This window comes from Pistacia vera, unplaced genomic scaffold, assembly GCF_008641045.1.
Source record: "Pistacia vera cultivar Batoury unplaced genomic scaffold, PisVer_v2 Contig57, whole genome shotgun sequence".
Lineage (NCBI taxonomy): Eukaryota > Viridiplantae > Streptophyta > Magnoliopsida > Sapindales > Anacardiaceae > Pistacia > Pistacia vera.
In genome coordinates, this window is record NW_022196412.1 from 530,966 (window position 1) to 552,762 (window position 21,797).

General features: G+C 34.2%; 1 protein-coding gene and 1 pseudogene across 1 annotated transcript; both read left to right on the plus strand.

Moving 5' to 3' along the window:
* The first annotated feature begins 6,876 nt into the window (after positions 1-6,876).
* On the plus strand, positions 6,877-10,293 carry LOC116108790 (annotated as a pseudogene).
* A 9,940-nt stretch (positions 10,294-20,233) lies between these two features.
* On the plus strand, positions 20,234-21,703 carry LOC116108791 (pentatricopeptide repeat-containing protein At1g74900, mitochondrial-like). The gene has a single exon (XM_031395022.1). The coding sequence runs from the start codon at positions 20,234-20,236 to the stop codon at positions 21,701-21,703; it is 1,470 nt and encodes a 489-aa protein (XP_031250882.1).
* Positions 21,704-21,797: the final 94 nt, after the last annotated feature.

Below are 21,797 nucleotides of genomic sequence, written 5' to 3' on the forward strand. Positions count from 1 at the left end.
TAATCAGCTAATACTGATTATAATGTTTCCCGGATACGTTTATGTTGACACATAGAAAGATTGACTTTGGCGAACAATTTTCACATGATAAATCGTTTGGCATATGATGTACAATTACCCAAATACAATTCAATTCTCAATAACAAAATCAATGTTCAGAAATACTAAAAGCCATATGCAATTAACAATTTTATTGAAAACAAAACGTATAATGACTATTCACTATCAACCAAAAAATTATATAAACTACGACGCAAATATCCAAAATCTAAAGTTTTCGTACACTCAAAAATCTTCAATGGCTGACGAAAATTCAACAACACAAATCAGTAATATTTTATAACTACCGACAGATATACTACAACAAATCATTTTTAAAGCAACTCGAAGAAACATCCAGACTCTATGCGCAATTCGGTTGACGTAGTACTACTAACACGAGTGGTATTGATTACTATATCAAAATACTATCACAAGATATAAATTACACTTTATTTATCTAACATTTTGTGGATGCAAATATCTTAACAAACAAGCAAACACAAAAAAAGTACTGTGTAAAAGAAATATCTACAAGCAAAGATCCAAGCTACTAGAAATCACGCCGTAAGGACTTTGAATTCTAAAAAAGTTTGCAAACGCAGAAAATATACATGCTTTATTACTGCTTGGAACACACTTAGTCTTCATCGAACATGATGTACACACAGGTTTACCGATGCTGAATGCAACTTGCAAAACAAATACAATGCAAGCACTATATCACTTCGTAATTGCTCTGCTAACCATATATGAACGGAAAGGTATACAAATTCTACTGAAGTTGGTCAAACAACCATACTATTTTGTCAGGATGAGAAATTACAAAGAAACCTTCAAATCTCTGACTCCAATAGCAACAATTCTTATCAAAAGAAAGATATTTGGGATTTGTGACAAACAAGATGAAAGTGTTGTGCACTAGAACAGAATAACAACACCATAAAATATCACCTGCCAAAATTGTTGTGTAGATTACCAAATATTATGTGTAAAATACAATTTGTAATAGAATCTTCAAATTAGGATATTCATAATATTTTACTGAATTTTAATATATCAGTGATTATTCATAATTAATCCTACTGATGATATGTGCATTCCAAATTATATTGTTGAACAAAAAATCTCAAATCGCATAATCCTATTTCCTAACCATAATAATAAAGTATGTTATTAACATAACATGTAAACAATTTTCCAACACATGATACCATGTTATAAGCCATGATTTTTGAGTTTTAGATTTTATTGCACGTCATTGATAATGATTTGTAATATATACATAAAAACGATTTGTTATGACATATAGCTTAACATATATAATTCGTGTTTCATATTTTTTTTGTATGAATAACATATATTAACAACCTTAATCATTGAAGCTTGATCAATCATGTACGTCACTATTAATTTAAAAGGCAAACTTCACATTGACATTAAATATTTTCATTTAGATAAACCAAAATTTACATAAACCTAAAATGTTTTATACCTAAAATTCATTTGATAATAATTTGAAGAATTACAAATATTAATGTAAATATGAACAGTTTGAAAAAAAGCTAACGATTCACAAACAAATTTACTTATTTATTAAACTTTATTGTTCGAATGCCAATTATTAACTTTTCATTGTGGTAAACTTCATTCTTATTGACTGTTGTTTGTTTCATATTGACAATAAATATTAATATATTAATATCCAACGTTATGATAAAAAAAAAAAAAAAATGTGTGAATGTAAAGGGTTTTATACATTGTATGTTATTCAAAATATATTTATGTGAATTTAAGGGGTTTATGAATATGAATGATTTGATAAGTTTTTATTTTGTTACATTGTATATGTTATGTGTTGCTCTTTATTATAAGCAATTACAAACATTTATGAGAATGTGAAGAGTTACAAACAATTTATTAATTTGACTTGATAATTGTGTGTAACGAACCATTGAATCTGTTTCCTTGAACATTGTTCGAACAATTGTTTTGATCTATTGCCATAACTATTTTTACCAATCCTTATAATAATAATAATTAAACTACCAAATAAATACTTATTACCATTTCATAGCACACTATCCAATAGTTTTTTTTTTATCTTCTTCAATCCCTGTGATTATTTTTCAACATATGTCTTTTCGTTTTCTATTCATTCAATTGCTATTAAAACTGACTCTTGATATATATCTATTTATAAGGTTAAGCAAATTTGTATTCGTAATGCATTCACAAAATATTGAATTTTTATTGATGCTTTCTACTTTTCCTATGCATTTCGCAATGTCAAACAAAACATTAGATCTGGAGAACTTTGAGAGCGGTACCAGACAACTTACTCATTTGGTTATATTTTTTTATATACATAAACCCTATAATTGTTTAGTTTTCATAAACTATCAAATTTTTTTTTTTTTCAACAGTTGAATCAGCAATACTTAATAGACAATATGAATTGAGACAGATTATAGAAAATGTTGAAAGCAACGTAGAGAATATAAATACCGAAAGACAGAAAGCGAAATATCTCATTGACAGGTTGGTGGATATCATGCATTCAACAATCATAATTATTTCTAATATGATGATATTGGAGTTACATATTGCTGCAAATGGAACTAGCAAATCATCACGATAAGAAATGAAGAATGTGAATGTACACATTTCTTTTATAATTAATATATAATAAATAAAATAACAATATATTGAATTTCAAAGTATAATAGCAACAGTTTATGTTTCTCATTAACTTACAATATTCAAATTTTCCAACATCATCTTAAGTTTTTTGTTCTTTTTTGTTAACAACCCATATTCCGAACAATAATGTTAAGATTCTAGGGTTAATGAATAACTGATTCAGTGATGAAAACTTAGTGACAGATCAACAATTGAACTCATGACAGATAAAATAGAGACAAGTAGAGAACAAGACACAGCAAGATTATAGTGGTTCGGCTTTACAGCCTACATCCACTCTCTAAGGCTCACACTAGGGATTTTATTATCAATCAAGAATGTACAGTGATAAAGCTTTCATCAGAACATAAGGTAAACCATTAAACAAGGAAAGAACACACCGATTAGAGAAAACCCTAAATAGCTCTGCCCAAAACTCTGATCTTTCTCTCTGGAAAAGCATGTGTTAAATACGCAGGCTTTTCTCCTGGATCATCAGCCATCTGTCCTTGATTCTCCATAACTGAAAGCTTGTTGGATCGATTCTAGAAGTTTCTTCAAGGTGAGGAGCTGTCCTGCCAAACAGGCTGTCGAGCCAAACAGAAATGAGAGAGAAATGAGGGCTGCTCGATAATGAGAAGACCTAATTAGATAAGTCTTTTAGGTTGGCCAAAACGACGTCGCCTAATGGAAGTTTGACTTGGACACTTATGCTGACTTCCACCGTGGCAAATCAGGAGCCACGTCACCACAAATAATAAATAACATATACATACTATTAACCTAAAAAAATCAAAATATATACTTGCTTAATCTCAAAATCAATTTTATAACCTAAAATAAATTATGATAACAAGTAACCCAACTAGTAATTAATTTTAAGCATGATAAATTATAATTAGACAATAAATAAGAGAAATTCATAATTATACAAATGTAAATATCATATTCAACACTACAATTTATAAAAAACAACAAAGTTTCACAAAACCTTATTACACATAGCTTATATATCCAATTCCTTTTGTTGGATAGTTGAATTTTGGGGTTTGCGACCACGTTTTTTCCTCAGTTTTGATTGACAAGGTATATCCACTGCCTTTTCAGCAAATTTTGAAACATTTGAACTCAAGAACATATCCTTCCATTTCTCCACAGATCCAGAATATGAGTCAACATGTTTCTCATGCTACAATAAAATTAAATATTTGTAAGTTATTTATCCAAAAATATAAAAAAAATTATTAGAATAAAATTGTTCTATAATATAAACAAACACATATATGTTATGCAAAAGAACATATATTCAAAACACCCTCCAAACAACACTAATTAAAAAACATGAATCCTGAATAAAAGTAATTCAATAAATCAAACAAATATAAAAGCCATAACAAACATACCATTTCAAGTTTACCAAGCAAGTTTTCCAGCTTTAAAGCAAGTTCATGGTTCTCCTGAGTTAAAATTTCAATATGTTTAACAAAACAACATCAAAAATAAATAAATAAATAAAACAATTAAATCAATACAATAATGAAAATCCATATAAAAAACAATATTTTTACAACTACGCTGATAATACCTATTTTTGCGAACTAAAATATAAACTTCGGTATTTGAATTGACAGGTACAAGAATTATCAAGAGAAGCAAGCTTGCTTTGTTTACTTTCTATCAGTTCAATCAAGTAATCAATTTTATGTTCTAGAGTTTTGTTTTTCCTATTGGACTGAGAACTCTCCGTAATCACATATCTTGGTCGTTGATCTTCTTCTTCACTTTCACTATAAACAACAGAATCAATAAGATGCTGAATATCTTTATTTCGCTTCTCAAGATTTGTTTCGTGAAAACGAACATAGCGTCTAGGATTAACATTAACAGGGTGCTTTCCTTTCTTCGATGCTTGATTTGAGGTTGACATGCTATCAACAATACTAGAACAAAAACAAAAGCCAAATATAAAATCAATCTTGCAAAACTATAAAAGCCCAAACATATACTTAATCATCACTCTTGTTATCCGCTGTATATCAACCACAGCTTTACAATATAATATGAACAACAGTACAATAACTCAAACAATAAAAAAAACCAAATAAAGCTTCACTTTCTTCAACCCTTTATTTCAGATCTCCATGCTACAATCAAATTTCAAAAATCAATCTTGCAAAACTATAAAATCCTAAACAAATACTTAATCCTCACTGTCATTATCCAATGTATATCAAACAAAGCTACACAATATAATATAAACCACAGATAAACAAATCAAACAATAAAAAAAGAACGAAAACAAAGAGTTACAAACAAAAAAAAGAAAAGGGATGAAATAAATATTACTTACAATCTTACAAAATATTGTTTAGATACTGCCGAAGCTTTAAACAAACAAAAAATAGTAGTGGAAGAAATCGAAAAAAAAAAAACAAAAACAGATACAAGACTGCGAGGTAGAGACGATGACAATGTACTGAACAATACCCTAAGTAAATAGTAAACAAGTTTGAAATAAAACCCAGCCAAACAATTCATACAATAGTAAAAAAGTTGAAATAAAACTCGGCAGTCTGCCCAACAACTGAAAGAGCATTAACTATCCGGTCCAAAAAATAACAAGTTAAAGTTAATCCAAAAATGTCCAATTCAAAAAAGACTATAATTAATAATAACATTTTGAATTAAATATATTTGACAATATATATCCACTATAATTAATTTTATCAAATTGGATTAAATAATAAGTATATATAAATGTGTAATAATGAAAAAAATTACTATTATTAATTCTATTATCCAATATATCAAGAAATACATACAATAAAATATTGTTTTTTTCACATAAAATTCATAAGTAAATAAACAATCCAAAAGATAAACAATATGTCCAAATCCAATTTTAAAAGCAACCCACGCAACGCGCGGGCCTCAAACTAGTTCCTATATAATAACATACTCCCTCCGTTTCAAAATATTTATCGTTTTAACAAATTATATAATTTTTAATAAATTAATGATGGCATACTTCTCTCTTATAAGAAAGTAATTTTTTTAATATAAACAAATCCTCGTCAATAATTTGTTAGCACTCTTTTTACATTAACAAAAGCTGACTCAAATTTTCTCTCTCCTACTTTGCGAGCTAATTAATTTCATAAAAGTTAAATAAGGTCATTATATTTGTCCCATAAAAGCTTTGCGAGCTAGAAGTTGGTGAGAGGAGAACATTTTGATGTCGGTTATCTGAAACTAGAGAGAAATGTGAAGAGTTAATGGCGTTTGAAAGAATGAACAAAAACACAATAAATAAAGTATAAATTGAGAGATGTAGAAGAGGCTAACATGGACTGTGTTTATGGTTCTTCATAACGAGCTAAGATCGGTGTCAATTTGAGTTGTGGAGATAGATTTAAAATTGAGACAAGAGGGATTTTGAATTTGCTAGAAATAAAGGACACACCAAGAAAGAGAAAGAGGAGACAGGGGCCATAAAACGAGAAAGAGAGGGTCGCTCAACTTTTTTGTCAAACTACACTTATTTTAGAAAAGAATAATAAGTCTAAAACAACATACATATTGAAACAGAGGGAGTATTATTTAAGAACAAGTAAACATTACATGTTTTAATCATTTGTTGTGATCTAATAGTAAGATCTTAGATTACTAAAGTTTTGTATTCAAGTCTCAATGAAGTATTTGCGTTTACTGGCTAACATGAGATTGTCTTACAAAGTTATTTACTATATTTGTGACTCATCTGTCTTATTGAGTTTTTAGGATATTCAATGGGGCGCAAATTGATCTCGTATTCTATATATATATATATATAATATATATATATATAAAATAATATTACATGTTTTTAACAAAATATAAAAGGTAATACTTACTTAATTTGGTCAACTTGTAAATGAGTTCTGTCTGTTTATTATAGGTCATACTGTCCATTTACGATTAATAGTAATACGAACTGTTATATGAGATTATGTGAGAAAATTTAAAAAATTGAATTGTGAGTCGATCTTTATTAAAAATAAAATGGTAGCCGCTGGACCACCCGCACCCGAGGCCTGCACGTGGCTGTCAATTATCAAACATAGTGACATAGTGTTTTGTGGCAACAGTTCCATATTTTTTTTGTATATAAAACTAATGGAGACGTAAGTGATTTAAACCGAAGTTAAAATAATATCAAACCGACGAATGTTCCGTTTTTTAATCAGATCTTTTCACTTAAATAAGATCCACAAGGACGACAAGCTACGTTAGACTCTGTTACCAACTCAAATTTACCACCAAACACCCTCAATCATCAAACCAAACCGGGGCAAAACAGTAACTTCATTACCAAACTCGAGCGCGTCTAGATCCCAATTCAAATTCCCGCTAATCCAGCTCTTATTTTTAAACTTTTAAAACCACACGCCCTCTTTCACATCCCTCCCTTTCAAATTTTTACCCCGCCAACGCCAATAGTCAACCCTCAACCCCCCCTCTCTCTCTTCTTAACGGTCCTCTCCCTTTGCCTTTCTCAAGCCCCTCCGCCTCTCTCTACAATTCTCTTCTATCACTCTCTCAAGGATGCCGCAATCTTCTTCCAAAGATTCAAGATCCTTCTTCTAGACACTACATTTAGCCGCAAACAGAAATCTCTTGGCCTTCACTCAAAGTATTTTCTTTGTTTTGTTTGTTGATTGGAGAAAGAACTGTTTCATTATGATTCTTGACGTTTATACTTGTTGTTGATGTTTGTTTCGTTATTTGCAGTTTCTTGAGCTTGTATAACGAGAGGGCGTTGAGTCGATCGGTCTTGAGACGCAGCGACAAAATTAGGTTTGATCTGATTTTGAATTTCGTATATTTATTTTTGAAACGTTGTGACTCTGTAGGTTAACTGGTTTGAGAGATGCAGGTGTCGAGAGACGGCGAATCTACGATATTGTCAATGTTTTGGAAAGCGTTGGAGTAAGCTTCTGCTCTTTCCCTTTTTATTTTTTTGGTTCTATTTTTCTAATCACTTCATTATAAATTATGCAAATCTGTGCTTATCTCTATTGATATTAAATTAAGCTATTTGGTTAATTTAGGTTCTTGCAGAAGGGCAAAGAATAGATACATGGAAAGGGTTTAAGGCAATCCCTAGGGCTTTGCAGGAGCTAAAGGTAATGTTATTGTTTTTCGGTTTATTCTATTTTTAAAGGTTGATATTTTATATGAAAAATCTAAATGATTTTGTTTGGTTTGATTGTAGGAAGAAGGTTTGAGGGATGCTTTCACTACCTTCGATGCCAACAATAATGCAAAAGTAGGTCAATTAGGGTCGTTGCATGCTATAATTTGATGGTAAATTTTTTTTTTGGGGGATTTTGAAGTGAAATTCATGGCGTTTATTATTATTTAAGGTGTCGGATGATGAGGATGATGATGAAGAGGATGAAAGTTCATCTAACCCAATACTGGAAGCCAAAGCGATAGTGTGAACGCTAGGCCTCTTCCAAATCTTCAAAAACGGTAATTGAAGGAGTTTTTTTTTTTTTTTTTCTTTTTTAATGTAACTTTTTTTAAGGATACAATAACTACTCATGCTTTTTTTTACTTGCAAATGCTTTAACTCAAAGCTTTAGATCGCTTTAGTTTGCAAAATTGATGACTAATGATATAAAGTGACTCTAATTTTAATGTTTTCGTATGGATTGAGTTCTTTATATGCCCTTGAATTGGGGACGGTGCTTTGTGTTTGTCTCATAAGTGTTCATTATTCATGAGCAATGGACGTTGTAATTATCAGAGAACTCGGACGCAATTAAGTGACATGTTTCAGTCAGACTTATATGTATGTTTTCTTCACAGATAGCAGAAGAGAAAAGTCTCTTGGGCTTCTAACACAGAATTTTGTCAGGCTCTTTGTCAGCTCTAATGTGAGTGAAAACTCAGGAATTTTCTTTTAGGACTGCCATTATCTTGCAATGTAAGTATTAATAGTATGTTGTTTTGTTTCTCAGGCAGATATGATCACCCTCGATGAAGTTGCAAAGTTACTGCTCGGGGATGCCCACAATTCATCAATAATGAGAAGTAATTGAAGTCTTAACTTAGATTGCTTTTTTTGGACCCGCCTCTGTAATAAAGAGAAACTGAGAACTCCTGTGACTGACATTTTGTTTAATTAATTCTGCAGCGAAAGTAAGGAGGTTGTATGACATTGCTAATGTCTTGTCTTCCATGAATCTTATTGAGAAGGTAAACAAAATATCATAGATTAGTACTCGTTGGCAAAGGATATAGAAACTACTTGATATCTGTATTTTAGTTCTCTAGAATTCGACCAAACTTATTTAAACACTAATGCAATTACACAGTTTTCTTAAGTTTCAACTTTTTCTATGCAGACCCATACTACAGATAGCAGGAAGCCAGCTTTCAGGTGGTTGGGGGTTAAAAAGTTGGAGATTGGTTATGCTGATTCGTTGATCCTTAATGAATCTAAGAAGAGAACATTTGGAACTGATGTTACTAACATCAGTTTCAAAAGGAACAAAGTGGACTCTTTGATAGATGGGAATATAAGCCAAAGTATTAAAATGGAAAATCAACTGCAAGTTGATGATTTGATAAAGGTGGTTGATAGAAGCAATGTTGAAAATGATGGAAAACAGTGTCCAAGCAGTTACCAGTTTGGTCCTTTTGCTCCGGCAATTGTGCCGGAAGTTGATCCCTTAAAGAATAATGCAAAGAGGACATATGACTGGGAGGGTTTAGCTTCTGTGTATTGTCCTCAATATCACAACCAAGGTATGATCTGATACTTCATTATGATCTGTGAAGTGATTTTGAGTGTTGATGTTTAGGATTCACCCAATTAATGTACACAGATGTATCAGAGTTTATGGGAACAAATAAATCGAGTAAATAAAAAGATATTGGTGGAGGTGTCAAACTATTTGTACCTCATCAATCTGTCAGTTATCCGATTTCTGCTTCTTGACCCTTTAAATTTTGATTGGTAATTTCTGAGAATGACTGTTCAATATATGGATTACATTAATAAATGCTTCTTCCAGTAATATTGAGCTTTTCTTTCAACAACACTTTGTTATGGTCAATAAGTTTGTTTAACCTGACATCTGCATTTCCAGGTCTCTAACAGAGTGTTGAGACTGGAATTTCAAGAAAATGCAGCAGTAATGATTTCTTAATCTACTCTTAGTAGTTAGTTCATTCGCTGTTAAAATATTTGAACTGGATGGTTAAGGTTTTGCCTCCTGTTTCAATTTGAAGACTCAATCTTTCATCTGTCAGCTCATTAAAGACGTTTACTTTATTTAAGTAATGCTCTTAAAAGTTATATCTTTTACTATTTAAATATCTTACTGTTGACAATTTGGAAGGTGTACTAATTGCTGGTTTTGCTAATACTATTGCAGCTCTTAGAGACCTTTTTTCTCATTATGTGGAAGCTTGGAAATCATGGTACACTGAAGTTGCTGGGAAGAAGACAATACAACAAATTTCATGAATGCTTTGCCTCCTCTTAAACTTTCCTAATGAGCACATAATTCATTACAGCATTGAGATAAGATTCCTCTCAGACAAGAAGAGATGGCCTCATGTTGGATGCATGCTATGCATCAATCAACATAGGAATGGCTATCCTCAGAGTAGTTTTATTCTAGTGCCCACACATGTACACATTTCGTCAATGTGCTAATTCGTTATATTGCAATTCCATCGACCATGTTCTTTCAATCGTTTATCTTAGCAGAGGCTGAGAATGTGCTATATCACCTGGGTATGGTTTGATATGCTATGTCTATTATGCTTACTGCGCTAGTTTTGGTTTTATTTTGAAAATGAATTATGACCCAAGTGTGGAGCAGCTGAGGCAAATAACTATTCCACGCTCGAGGAACTATACGAGTCTATAGATCTCTTGAAGGAACCGAGTTGCCTGTTGGGTTTCTTCTTGGTTGCTTCATGCCCTCAGTTTCAGAAGTATTAATGTTTTGATGTGCCAAAAAGGTGTCCTTAACTGGTAATGCTCCTTAAAACTAACTAATCTGGTGACTGATATTGTTTTTGACATTCTTGACATTACATTGAAATTGAGTGACTTCACAATACATTGGGACTTTTGGGAATGTAAAGTGTAACTTTGGAAAACGGTCAAGCGACACTCACTGCCTCAAGTAACAAGAAGTTAAATTGTAACTAAAGGCGGAAAAATAACCTGTCCGGCCCGGCCTGTGGCAGGTTATGCAAAAACGTAGGTTGGGCCTAACATGGCCCACCAACAAGGGTGGGTTGGGTTAGGTCCATCTCTTGGCCAAAAGGGTTGGCCTAGCCTGGCCCGTTAACCTTAACTCGATAGGTTTTGATGCTGGTTAGGCTACCCTAGATTTTTTTTTAATTTTTAATTTTTTTCTTTTGTGTAATTGTTTTTAGTTAACTTTTTAAATATCAATAATTCAATTAAATTTTTTTTTTTTGTTAACATTTCAAATATTAATTTAATTTTAATACAATTAAATTGTAATATAAGAAAAATTAGATTTATTCATTTATCAAAAAATAAAATAAGAAATAAGAAAATACAACAATTATTGATTTGTTAAAAACTTTACCAAGAAAAACCTAATTGGGACAAAAACTTGGTAAAGAAAAAAGAGTGCAATAATTGACAATTAATTTACAAGTTATAAAGTTATAATTTATAAAACAACTAATTTGGGGGTTGACTAGGACCTCCCTGATCTGTATCATCTATATTACAAAATTAAAATGATTCTATTAAAGTATCGTCGATGACCTCGTATTGATCTTGATGGCCGGACTGTTCTTAATCTCGAAGACATGTGAGGATTTCAATCATTTTTTTGTGAAAGTTTAATTCTCATTTCATTTAAAATTCTTCCACTTGCATTAAATGTTTGTTCGGATGAGATGGTTGAGACAGGAACAGAGAAAACATTCAGGGCAAGTCTTTATAATACCAGAAAAATACATTTTCTGGTTTTCCAATATTCTAAGACATCAAAGTTGGCTCTTTGTTGTGGATCTGTTGGTAGCACGTCGGGAGGTTTCCAAATATTGGTGAAACTCATTACTTTGTAGCTGCATAGAGGACAGTACATTCGTTGTTGATGCTTTTGAAGAGGAGGTTGTGTTTCGCGTTTGGGTCCTCTTCAGCCTATTAAGTGCACTTCAGGAGTTAAAGTCTTCATTTGTTTCTTCTGATGCTGCTTCCTCGAGTATTTCGCCTCTTCGCTGGTTCTCATACCTGTTTTCATATTGCAAATATACCTCTGCAAGACACTATTTTATCTCTTTTAATTGATTGACATATGCTTCGGCTTGTAAATTTTTACTTAGTATGTCTAAACCATTTTTTAAACTTGCTAATTTAATTCTAGGATCAAATATGACAGCTAAACAATAAAGAAAATGAATGAGTTTCCAATATTTTTAAAATTTTAATTCCATTGCCTCTATTGGTCTCGCTAAAATTTCATTGTTTCTGTTTTTTTTTTTTAAATATATCTACATTTTTTATCATTATATGTATTACTAATGGACTAATAGGATAATACACACTAGAAAGTTGTAAAGTGGATTGATAAAAAATTTTAAGAAAAGAATAAAATTTTTTAGCTATATGCTAATCACTGTCTACCAAATAATGAGGACCTCTATTATTTGTTACAAAATAACTAATTAAATTTGCATAAAATAAACATGAATCAAATATTAAATAAGTATTATTCCATTTAACAGGCATGTCTAATGCAAAAGTTTTAGGAGACATATTTGATTTTATACAAGCATCTTGAAATTCAACATTTCTTATATTATTACTAGTAATTCAAGCTAAAGAATCTCTAATTCTATCAATATTATTTCTAATTTTTTTCATACCACTTTTGACAATTAAATTAATAATGTGACATGCACAACGTTGGTGAAAAAACTTCAAATTGTTATAAAAAGGAAAATTTATTTTAAAAAAATATATAACTCTACTATTAGAACTTGTATTATCTAAAGTAAAACTTATAACTTTATGAACATCATAATCTTCTAAAACTTCAACAATTTTATTATAAATTTGTTGACTACTATAATCCACATCTATTAATCTAAATCCCAATAAAGATTTATTTAATTTACATTCGTTATCAAAATAATGACTAGTCACACAAATATAATCTTGTTTAGCTCTACCACTTCAAATATCAGCGGTTAGAGCTATACTAACATGACAACTATGTATTTTATTTTTTAATTCTAATTTCATTTTCCCAAACAATTTTATTCTATCATTTCTAGTTTCAATTCAAAATAACTTTTAAATCTTAGAAAAAATGAATTTTTAATAAATCTTTCAAAATATTTATCTTCAGCCATATTAATAGGTTGATCAGTTGCAGCAATATATAAAACTAATTGTTCCCTATATACATCAGAATTATAATGTCAAGTAGTACCCATATTAGTTATTTGAGTTTGATTGATTTATGTATTTTCATGTTGAGTAATATGTTTATTAGCATGCATTTTTAAAGTACTAGTACCATTACCTGCATCAGCTTTATAAATATTTCTACAATACTTGCATCTTGCTTTCTTCATGTGAACTCCATTTTCTGTCTCGTAAAACTTATCGAAATGCACCAAAACATCTTATGTTTGCCTATCGTTGGTTTCAACTGTAGTTGATGAACCCGCTTTTGCTTGAGATGGAGTTAGACAAGCACGACGATTACGAGGACGACTTCTAGAACCACCAAAAGCTGTAGCAACATGGGGAGGAATGGAGGGAATATTATGAGGTGTATCGGATTCTGAGAATGGGAAAGTGAGACTATTTGAATCTACTATATTTACGTTAGTAAATTCAGGGGGATTATGATAATTTCCTTCATCATCGAAATTGATGGGATGGAAATATCTATCCATTATAGTTAAGAAAAAAAAAAATTGGATATAGAAGAAATAAAAAATTAAAGAAGGAGAATTGGAATTTGGAAATATGAATTAAAAATTGCAAAAACTAATAAAAATTAAAATGAGAGCAAATTGACAACAAAGAGAATAATTGAGAGATTTCAATAGAGAAAATGAGAGAATGCGAGAATTTGAGACGTGAGAAAATATGAGAGTTTAGGCCCTATTTATAGAAAAAAATGAGAAAAGAAAATGACCAAAAAGACCCTTTCAACTGCTATAAGACAGCTATATTTTAAGGGTAAAAAGGGTATTTGAAAAAAAATTAATTAATTAATTTTTAAATTTTTTTTTTGTCAACGGCCAACCCGCCGGGTCAACCCAACGAGTTGGATGGGTTTTTAAAAAAGAAAAATATACAACCCGCTGAGCCGCCGGGTTGGTCTATGAAGACTCGGCCCGCCCAACAGGGTATACGCAGGCCGAGTTGAACCCGGCTTGATGCGGAGGTTTGCTCATTTCCTTGAGTTTTTGGATTCAAATCTTGGGTTTACTTATTATAATAACATTGTGGTTCATTTGCAATGTTTTAATAACCAACCTAGGGTGAAACTAGGCAAAGTTGTTAGGTCCTGGGTTGACCAGTCATTCAAATCAGGTGACAAACTTTTAAAATTTAGTAAATACACCCCTAAAAATTATAGTTAAGTCCCTATAGGTTTGAAATTCAGTAAACATCCCAAATACAAATCGGTTGGCGATGGCGACATCCCAAATGCAATCCCAATCGTCCCTTGAGCCAATTCTCTAGAAAATCTGCCTAAGATTTGGTCGAAATCAGTTCGATTTTGGCTAGATCTCATCGATGCTGATGTCGACAACCCTCTCCATCACCTCGAAAATACTCCCCTTTTCCTCTCAACCAAAACCCACCTCACCCCACCCCCGTTAGCCTCGCCAATCGCTGGTAAAAGCTACTTGTTATCGTTGCTAGTTTTTTTCGACTTCTGGTTGATTCACTCACCATAAATCAACTTCGTCACCACCATTGCACTCATTGGCACTTTTTCTTCAAAGGCCTCAACATCTTGATCTTCAATTGTTCGTTGATCATCATCCAAAATTCTAGGGTTTTGAGTGGATAGGAAAAATGTTAACCCGACCCGGTGAAGCTCCCAGGTCCTGGTTGAACGAAATAGAGACAACAGCAAGAACAAAATAACAATAAAGCAAATCACAAACAATAAACATAGAGAAAATGACACGCACGATTTACTCTGGTTCACCCAATATGGGCTACTTCCAGCCGAGTCAATATTATTGCAATACTTCCTCACCTCTCTCGTTTATAATGAATGAGTTGCCCTATGATTGCTATCACACTCATAACAAGAGAAAAATATGTTTATATACTAGGTTTAAGTGACAAACCCTAGTTTTATAAGGATTCCTATTCCTAAGCCCAACCCAATAAGAAATTAATAACTTAAAGAAATCTTTTAACGGTTATACATGAAAAAGGCCCAAACCGCCTAAGGGCCTTGGGTGCTACCCCCACGACCCTCACCAGGGAACGGGGCCTCCCTCCGCTGTCCGGTCAGCAGGACCGTCGAATGCATCTGTGTAACCCATTAATGTTGAAGTAGTCGACAACTCCAACATTCTCCCATTTGGCGAATACTTCACACAATGAAGGCATACCTCATTAACACACCATGTAAACTTTGATAAGCTCACAGCCTTGGTAAGAAAATCTGCAACATTAACAAGTGTATAAACCTTCTCCAACAACACCAATTTTTCCTCCACCTTTTGCCTGATGAAATGGTATTGTATGTCAATGTGATTTGATCGCAAATGAAAGGCAGGATTCTTGGCTAAGTAAATAGCCTCTTGATTGTTACACCCTATCTTCATAGCATCAAGCTTGAAACCAAGCTCTAAACTCAATCTTTGAAGCCACATAGCTTCCTTGCTAGCAGGTGTCAATGCCATGTATTTTGCCTCAGTCGATGACAAAGCCACAATACTTTACCTTTTACTCATCCAACAAACAACAGCTCCAAATAGAGTGAATACATTCCCACTTGTAGAACGCCTACTATCGAGCCAATCAGCATCCACAAAACCTATCACATCTAGCTCATCCCCAGTCACCATGGCCCCATAACAAATGCTAAATTAGAAGTCCCATGCAGATATCTAAGAACCCTCTTTATAGCACTCCAATGCTCCTTGCCAGGATTTGACATAAAATGACTTAAAACTCTCACTGCTCGTGCAATATCAGGTCTCGTGCATACCATGGCATACATCAAACTACCTACAACACTAGCATACGGCACATGTGTCATTTCTTCAACATCTTCCTCAGACTTAGGGCATTGATCAGTAGACAATTTCACTCCCAAAGTCATTGGATTCTTTACAGGTTTGCAGTTTGCCATGTTGAATTTCTTCAACACCTCCTCAATGTACTTTCTTTGCCCTAACCACAGTTTATAACTCTGACGATCTCTTGTAATTTGCATACCCAAAATAAAATTTGCAACTCCAAGATCCTTCATGTCAAATTGTGCAGCAAACAAACCCTTCACAGAGTTTATTAACTCCTTGCTATTCCCTATCAACAACATGCCATCTACATATAAGGTTTAAATAACAAAGACATTTTCTAACCTTTTTACATACACACAGTGATCCACATTGCTGTGGCTAAAACCATGTTGAAGAACATAAGAGTCGAACTTTTGGTACCACATCCTTGGTGATTGTTTAAGTCCATACAGAGACTTCCTCAACCTACACACCAAGTCTTTCTTCCTTTTACATACAAACCCCTTAGGTTGCCTCATGTAAATTTCCTCCTCTAAATCTCCATGTAAGAATGCTTTCTTTACATCAAGTTGCTCAATTTCAAGATTATACGCAGCAGCAATAGATAGAACATACCTGATTGATGTTAACTTGGCCACAAGAGAGAATGTCTCACCATAATCAACACCCTTAATCTATGAGAATCCCTTTGCAACGAGCCTCGCCTTATACTTTGCAATTGTTCCATCTGCCTGCAGCTTTTTTTTGAACACCCATTTGCAACCAATTGCCTTTCTATCCTTAGGCAATTTACATAAAGCACATGTATTATTCTTGTACAGCGAATGCATTTCTTCATTCATTGCAAGCTCCCACAGATTTGCATCTTCCATGGCTCTTGCTTCATTTACATTCCTAGGTTCTTCACCTGTCACATTCAAAGCATGCAATCCACTCAAGACACTTAGAAAGAAACGAACTGGTGCCTTTCTAACTCTTGTAGATCTTTTCAAAGTTGGCGACACCACAACTTCATCATCAGAATCTTCCTTTGAACCATCCACAAAACCCTTATCAATCACAATATCAAATTTATCTTCATGATCAGATTATGTAGGCTTTACATTATCAGTCTCTACAGCAACATTAGAAGTCACCTCATTCTCTTGCTTTATTATAGTCACATCAAACTGAATTTTCTTTGACTGTTCAAGATCTTTAGGAGCTCCCATAAGTTGTTTTACCTCTCTAAAAATAACATCTCTACTGTAGATGATGCTTCTACTCACAGGATTCCATAACTTGTACCCCTTGAGGCCATCCTTGAACCCCACAAACTTGCATTTCTCAGATTTTCTATCAAGCTTACTTCTCTTCTCCTTTGGCACATGCATATACGCATCACAACCTAAAACCCGAATAAAGAACATATTAGGTTTCTTACCATACAAAGCTTCATACGATGTCATGTCTTTAACAGAAGAGGTAGGAGACCGATTCTTCAAATAACAAGCCATTGCAGTAGCTTCAGCCCAAAATTCAGACCCCAAATCTGTCATATCCAACATACACCTAGCTTTCTCTAACAGTGACCGATTGAGATGTTCAACCACTCCATTTTGCTGGGGCGTGTAAGGTGTAGTTTTCTACCTTGCAATTCCATGTGTTGCACAAAACTGCTCGAACTTACCAAAGCAAAATTCACTGCCATAATTAGTTCGCAAAGCTTTAATCTTCCTGTCAAACTGATTCTCAACTAAAGCTTTAAATTCCCAAAATTTCTCAAAAGCTTCACACTTGTTGTGCATGAAATAAACCCAACAGTATCTAGAAAAATCATCAATGAAAGATATGTAATACCTGGATTTACCAACAGATTCCACTGGAGTGGGCCCAAAAATGTCAGTCACTATAAATTAACTCTAGAATTTTTGTTGCTCTCGTGCATGTTGACTAAAAACTGACTTGATTCTGCTTGCCTTGTAAACATTCCTCACAAAACCCAAAACTCATAGAACAATTAGGAATACCTTCAGCCATTTTCTGAGTCACCAAAGTAGACAAAGTCGTCTCCCCAATGTGCCCTATTCGTTGATGCCACAATGTTTTAGAATCAATTTCTTTTTCAGCCTCCTTTTCCGAAACATAACCACCCAAAGAGGAATTTCTTACAACTGATGCCCACAGCCTATAAAGTGTTCCATATCGAACTCCTCATGCAATAACCATAGATCCTCGAGTCATTTTGTAGGATGTTCTATCACAACTAAATACTATACCTGCATCAGCCATTGTTCTAACAGAGAGCAGATTTCTACTCATACCAGGGATGTGCATCATTTCAGGGAGCGTCCTCACTGAACCATCATGCAACCTCAACCTGATTTTCCCATGGCTAATAATCTTCACATGAGTATCATCTCCTAACAAAACGTTTCCTCCATTGTATGTCTCATACTCACAAAACCATTCCTTATGAGGTGTCATATGGAATGACGCACCAGTATCAACATACCAGACTGATTGGTCTGATCTAGCCATACACGCAACAGCCACATATATATTACCATTTGATTCCCATTTGTACGAGGTTTCAACTTCCTTCCCCTTTATTGGTTTGTTTCTGCAATCTTTCTTGAAATGCCCAAATTCCTAACATCTCTAGCATTTAATCTGACCTTTATCCTTGCTCTTAGATCTACCTTGCGACTTTCCCCTGTCGCCAGACTTATTAGAATTCCTATCAAGATTTCGTCCCCTAGCAGTTAGAGCATCCCTAGACGAACCCTCTGAACCTCTTCGCCGCATATCGTCTGCTAACAATGTAGAACATATAGATTCCCAAGACATATGTGTTGATCCTCCACCAACAATCGCAACAATCAGGTTGTCTCACGTATCAGGCAGCAAGCATAACAATGTTACCACTTTCTTAGCTTCGGTGAGTTGTACATCCATAACCAACAGTTGATTCACCAAAGTATTAAACTCATCCAGGTGTGCAGCAAAAGAATCCCTATCATGCATACGGAGATTGTAGAGTTTCTTGCGATGGAACAACACGTTCACCAAAGACTTACTCAAATACATATTTTCCAACTTTTGCCATAAACCCTTAGCCGTATCCTGATCCATCACATTCGTTAGAACAGAGTCCTCAAGACATATGCAAATCAAACCTCTAGCTTTCTGATCCATCTTGTCCTATTCAGCAAATGCGGCACGATCAGTCACTGATAATTCTCCTCTAGATGTCGTTGTAGGTTTAGACCCAGACATACTTGACGTTGCAGTTCTAGACGTTTCACTCGTCATAATAGCGATTGTCCTAACTGTCGGCCTATCATTCACAATTGCACCCCATAGATTCCTATCAACGAGAAGATCCTCAATCAGTAGTTTCAAAAGCTCGAAGCGTTTGCCGTCGAACTTCTCAATCTCAACCTTTGATCCCGCCATCTCTAAATCACAATCTAACAAAACCTGAAAGCTTTGATACTAATTGAACGAAATAGGGACAGCAGCAAGAACAAAATAACAATAAAGCAAATCACAGACAATAAACACAGAGAAAATAACACGCGTGATTTACCCTGGTTTACCCAATATGAGCTACGTCCAACCGAGTCAATATTATTGTAATATTTTCTCACCTCTCTTGTTTACAGTGAATGAATTGCCCTATGATTACTATCACACTTATAACAAGAGAAAAAAATATGTTTATACACTAGGTTTAAGTGATAAAACCTAGTTTTACAAGTATTCCTATTCCTACGCTCAACCCAATAAGGAATTAATAACTTAAAGAAATCCTTCAGTGGGACCCTCGAATGTGACTGCGTAACCCATTAATGCTGAAGTAGTCGATAACTCCAACATTGGTTAAACCAGTCAGGCCAGACCGGGTTTTAAAATAGTGCTTATTTGGTCATTTTGAGCTTGTAAGGTGTTCAATGGACTCTCGAGATTAATTGAGGGGTGGACAAGTTGGCTCAGACATCCCAATTACCCAAAACAAACAAAAAGAAGTTAAGTGTAAATCGCATACAAAATTAACTTACTTTAGTAGAATTTTTATGACCATTAGGTTTAACTACTGAAAGTTGCTAACTTCCATAATTTGGACGAAGATTTGACACACTGTATTTGTGAAGTTTTCAGGTCTATCTGAAAAAGAGAAATTTACACAAAGGAGTTTTTAAATACTAAATAAGGTAGTGCGATTTATGCGAATTAAATGTGAGCCCAAATGTTTACTTTACTGAAAATACCCCCTCACCATAGTAGGCGTCTTTCTCTTCACTCACCCTTCACCACCACCCTTACACCGTCACCGTCACCACCGGCAGCCGATCCAACCGCCATAGTCAGCCTCATCCTCACTTCGACTAACCCACAAACCCTAACCCAAACCCTCCACTCCCCTACTCTCCCCTGGACTCCAGAGCTTGTCGACCAAATTATCAAACGCCTCTGGAACCATGCCTATAAGGCTCTCCACTTCTTCACCGTCCTCTCCTATCACCCAACCTACTCTCACTCTCTCTCCTCCTTTGACCACGCCGTTGACCTCGCAGCTCGCCTGCGCGACTACAAAACTGTATGGACCCTCGTGCACCGGATGAAATCCCTCCGCCTGGGCCCCACCCCAAAGACATTTGCAATCATTGCTGAAAGGTACGCCTCTGCTGGGAAAGCTGATAGAGCAGTAAAGCTTTTTCTGTCAATGCATGAACATGGTTGTGGTCAAAGTTTGACTTCTTTTAATACCATTCTTGATGTGTTGTGTAAAGAAAAGAAAGTTGAGAAAGCTTACAACTTGTTTAAGATTTTTAGGGGTAAATTTAAGGCTGATGTTGTTAGTTATAATGTAATTGCAAATGGGTGGTGTTTGGTTAAGATGACTGGAAAGGCTTTGGAGATTTTGACGGAAATGGTTGATAGAGGATTAGAACCCAATTTGACGACTTATAATATAATGCTTAAAGGGTATTTTAGAGCTGGTCAAATTGAAGAAGGTTGGAGGTTCTTTTTGGAGATGAAGAAGAGGAAATGTGAAATGGATGTTGTTACTTACACCACTGTGGTTCATGGGTTTGGTGTTGTGGGTGAAATTAAGCGAGCTCGAAAGGTTTTTGATGGGATGATTAAGGAGGCTGTGCTCCCATCAGTTGCAACTTATAATGCTCTGATTCAAGTTTTGTGTAAAAAGGATTCTGTTGAGAATGCTGTAGTGCTTTTTGAGGAGATGGTGAGGAAGGGTTATGTGCCCAATTTGACGACTTATAATGTGGTGATTAGAGGGTTGTGTCATGCAGGTGAAATGGAAAGAGCTATGGAATTTATGGGAAGAATGAAGGATGATGAGTGTGAGCCAAATGTACAGACGTACAATATTATGATTAGGTACTTTTGTGATGCGGGAGATGTTGAGAAGGGTTTAGATTTGTTTGAGAAGATGGGTACTGGAGATTGCTTGCCAAATTTAGATACATACAATATTTTGATAAGTGCAATGTTTGTGAGGAAGAAATCTGATGATTTGTTGGTTGCTGGGAAGTTGTTGATTGAGATGGTTGATAGAGGATTCATGCCTAGGAAGTTCACTTTGAACCGGATTTTGAATGGGCTTCTACTAACAGGTAATCAAGGTTTAGCTAAAGAGATTTTGAGACTGCAGAGCAGATGTGGCCGTTTTCCTCATCAATTCAAATTGTGAAGACCATTGGCATTCAGATTTGCTGATGACCCTGGACTATTTCTGACTCTTTGACATTCAGAGGACGGCTTGCTCCTTTTCCCTATGGATGCAT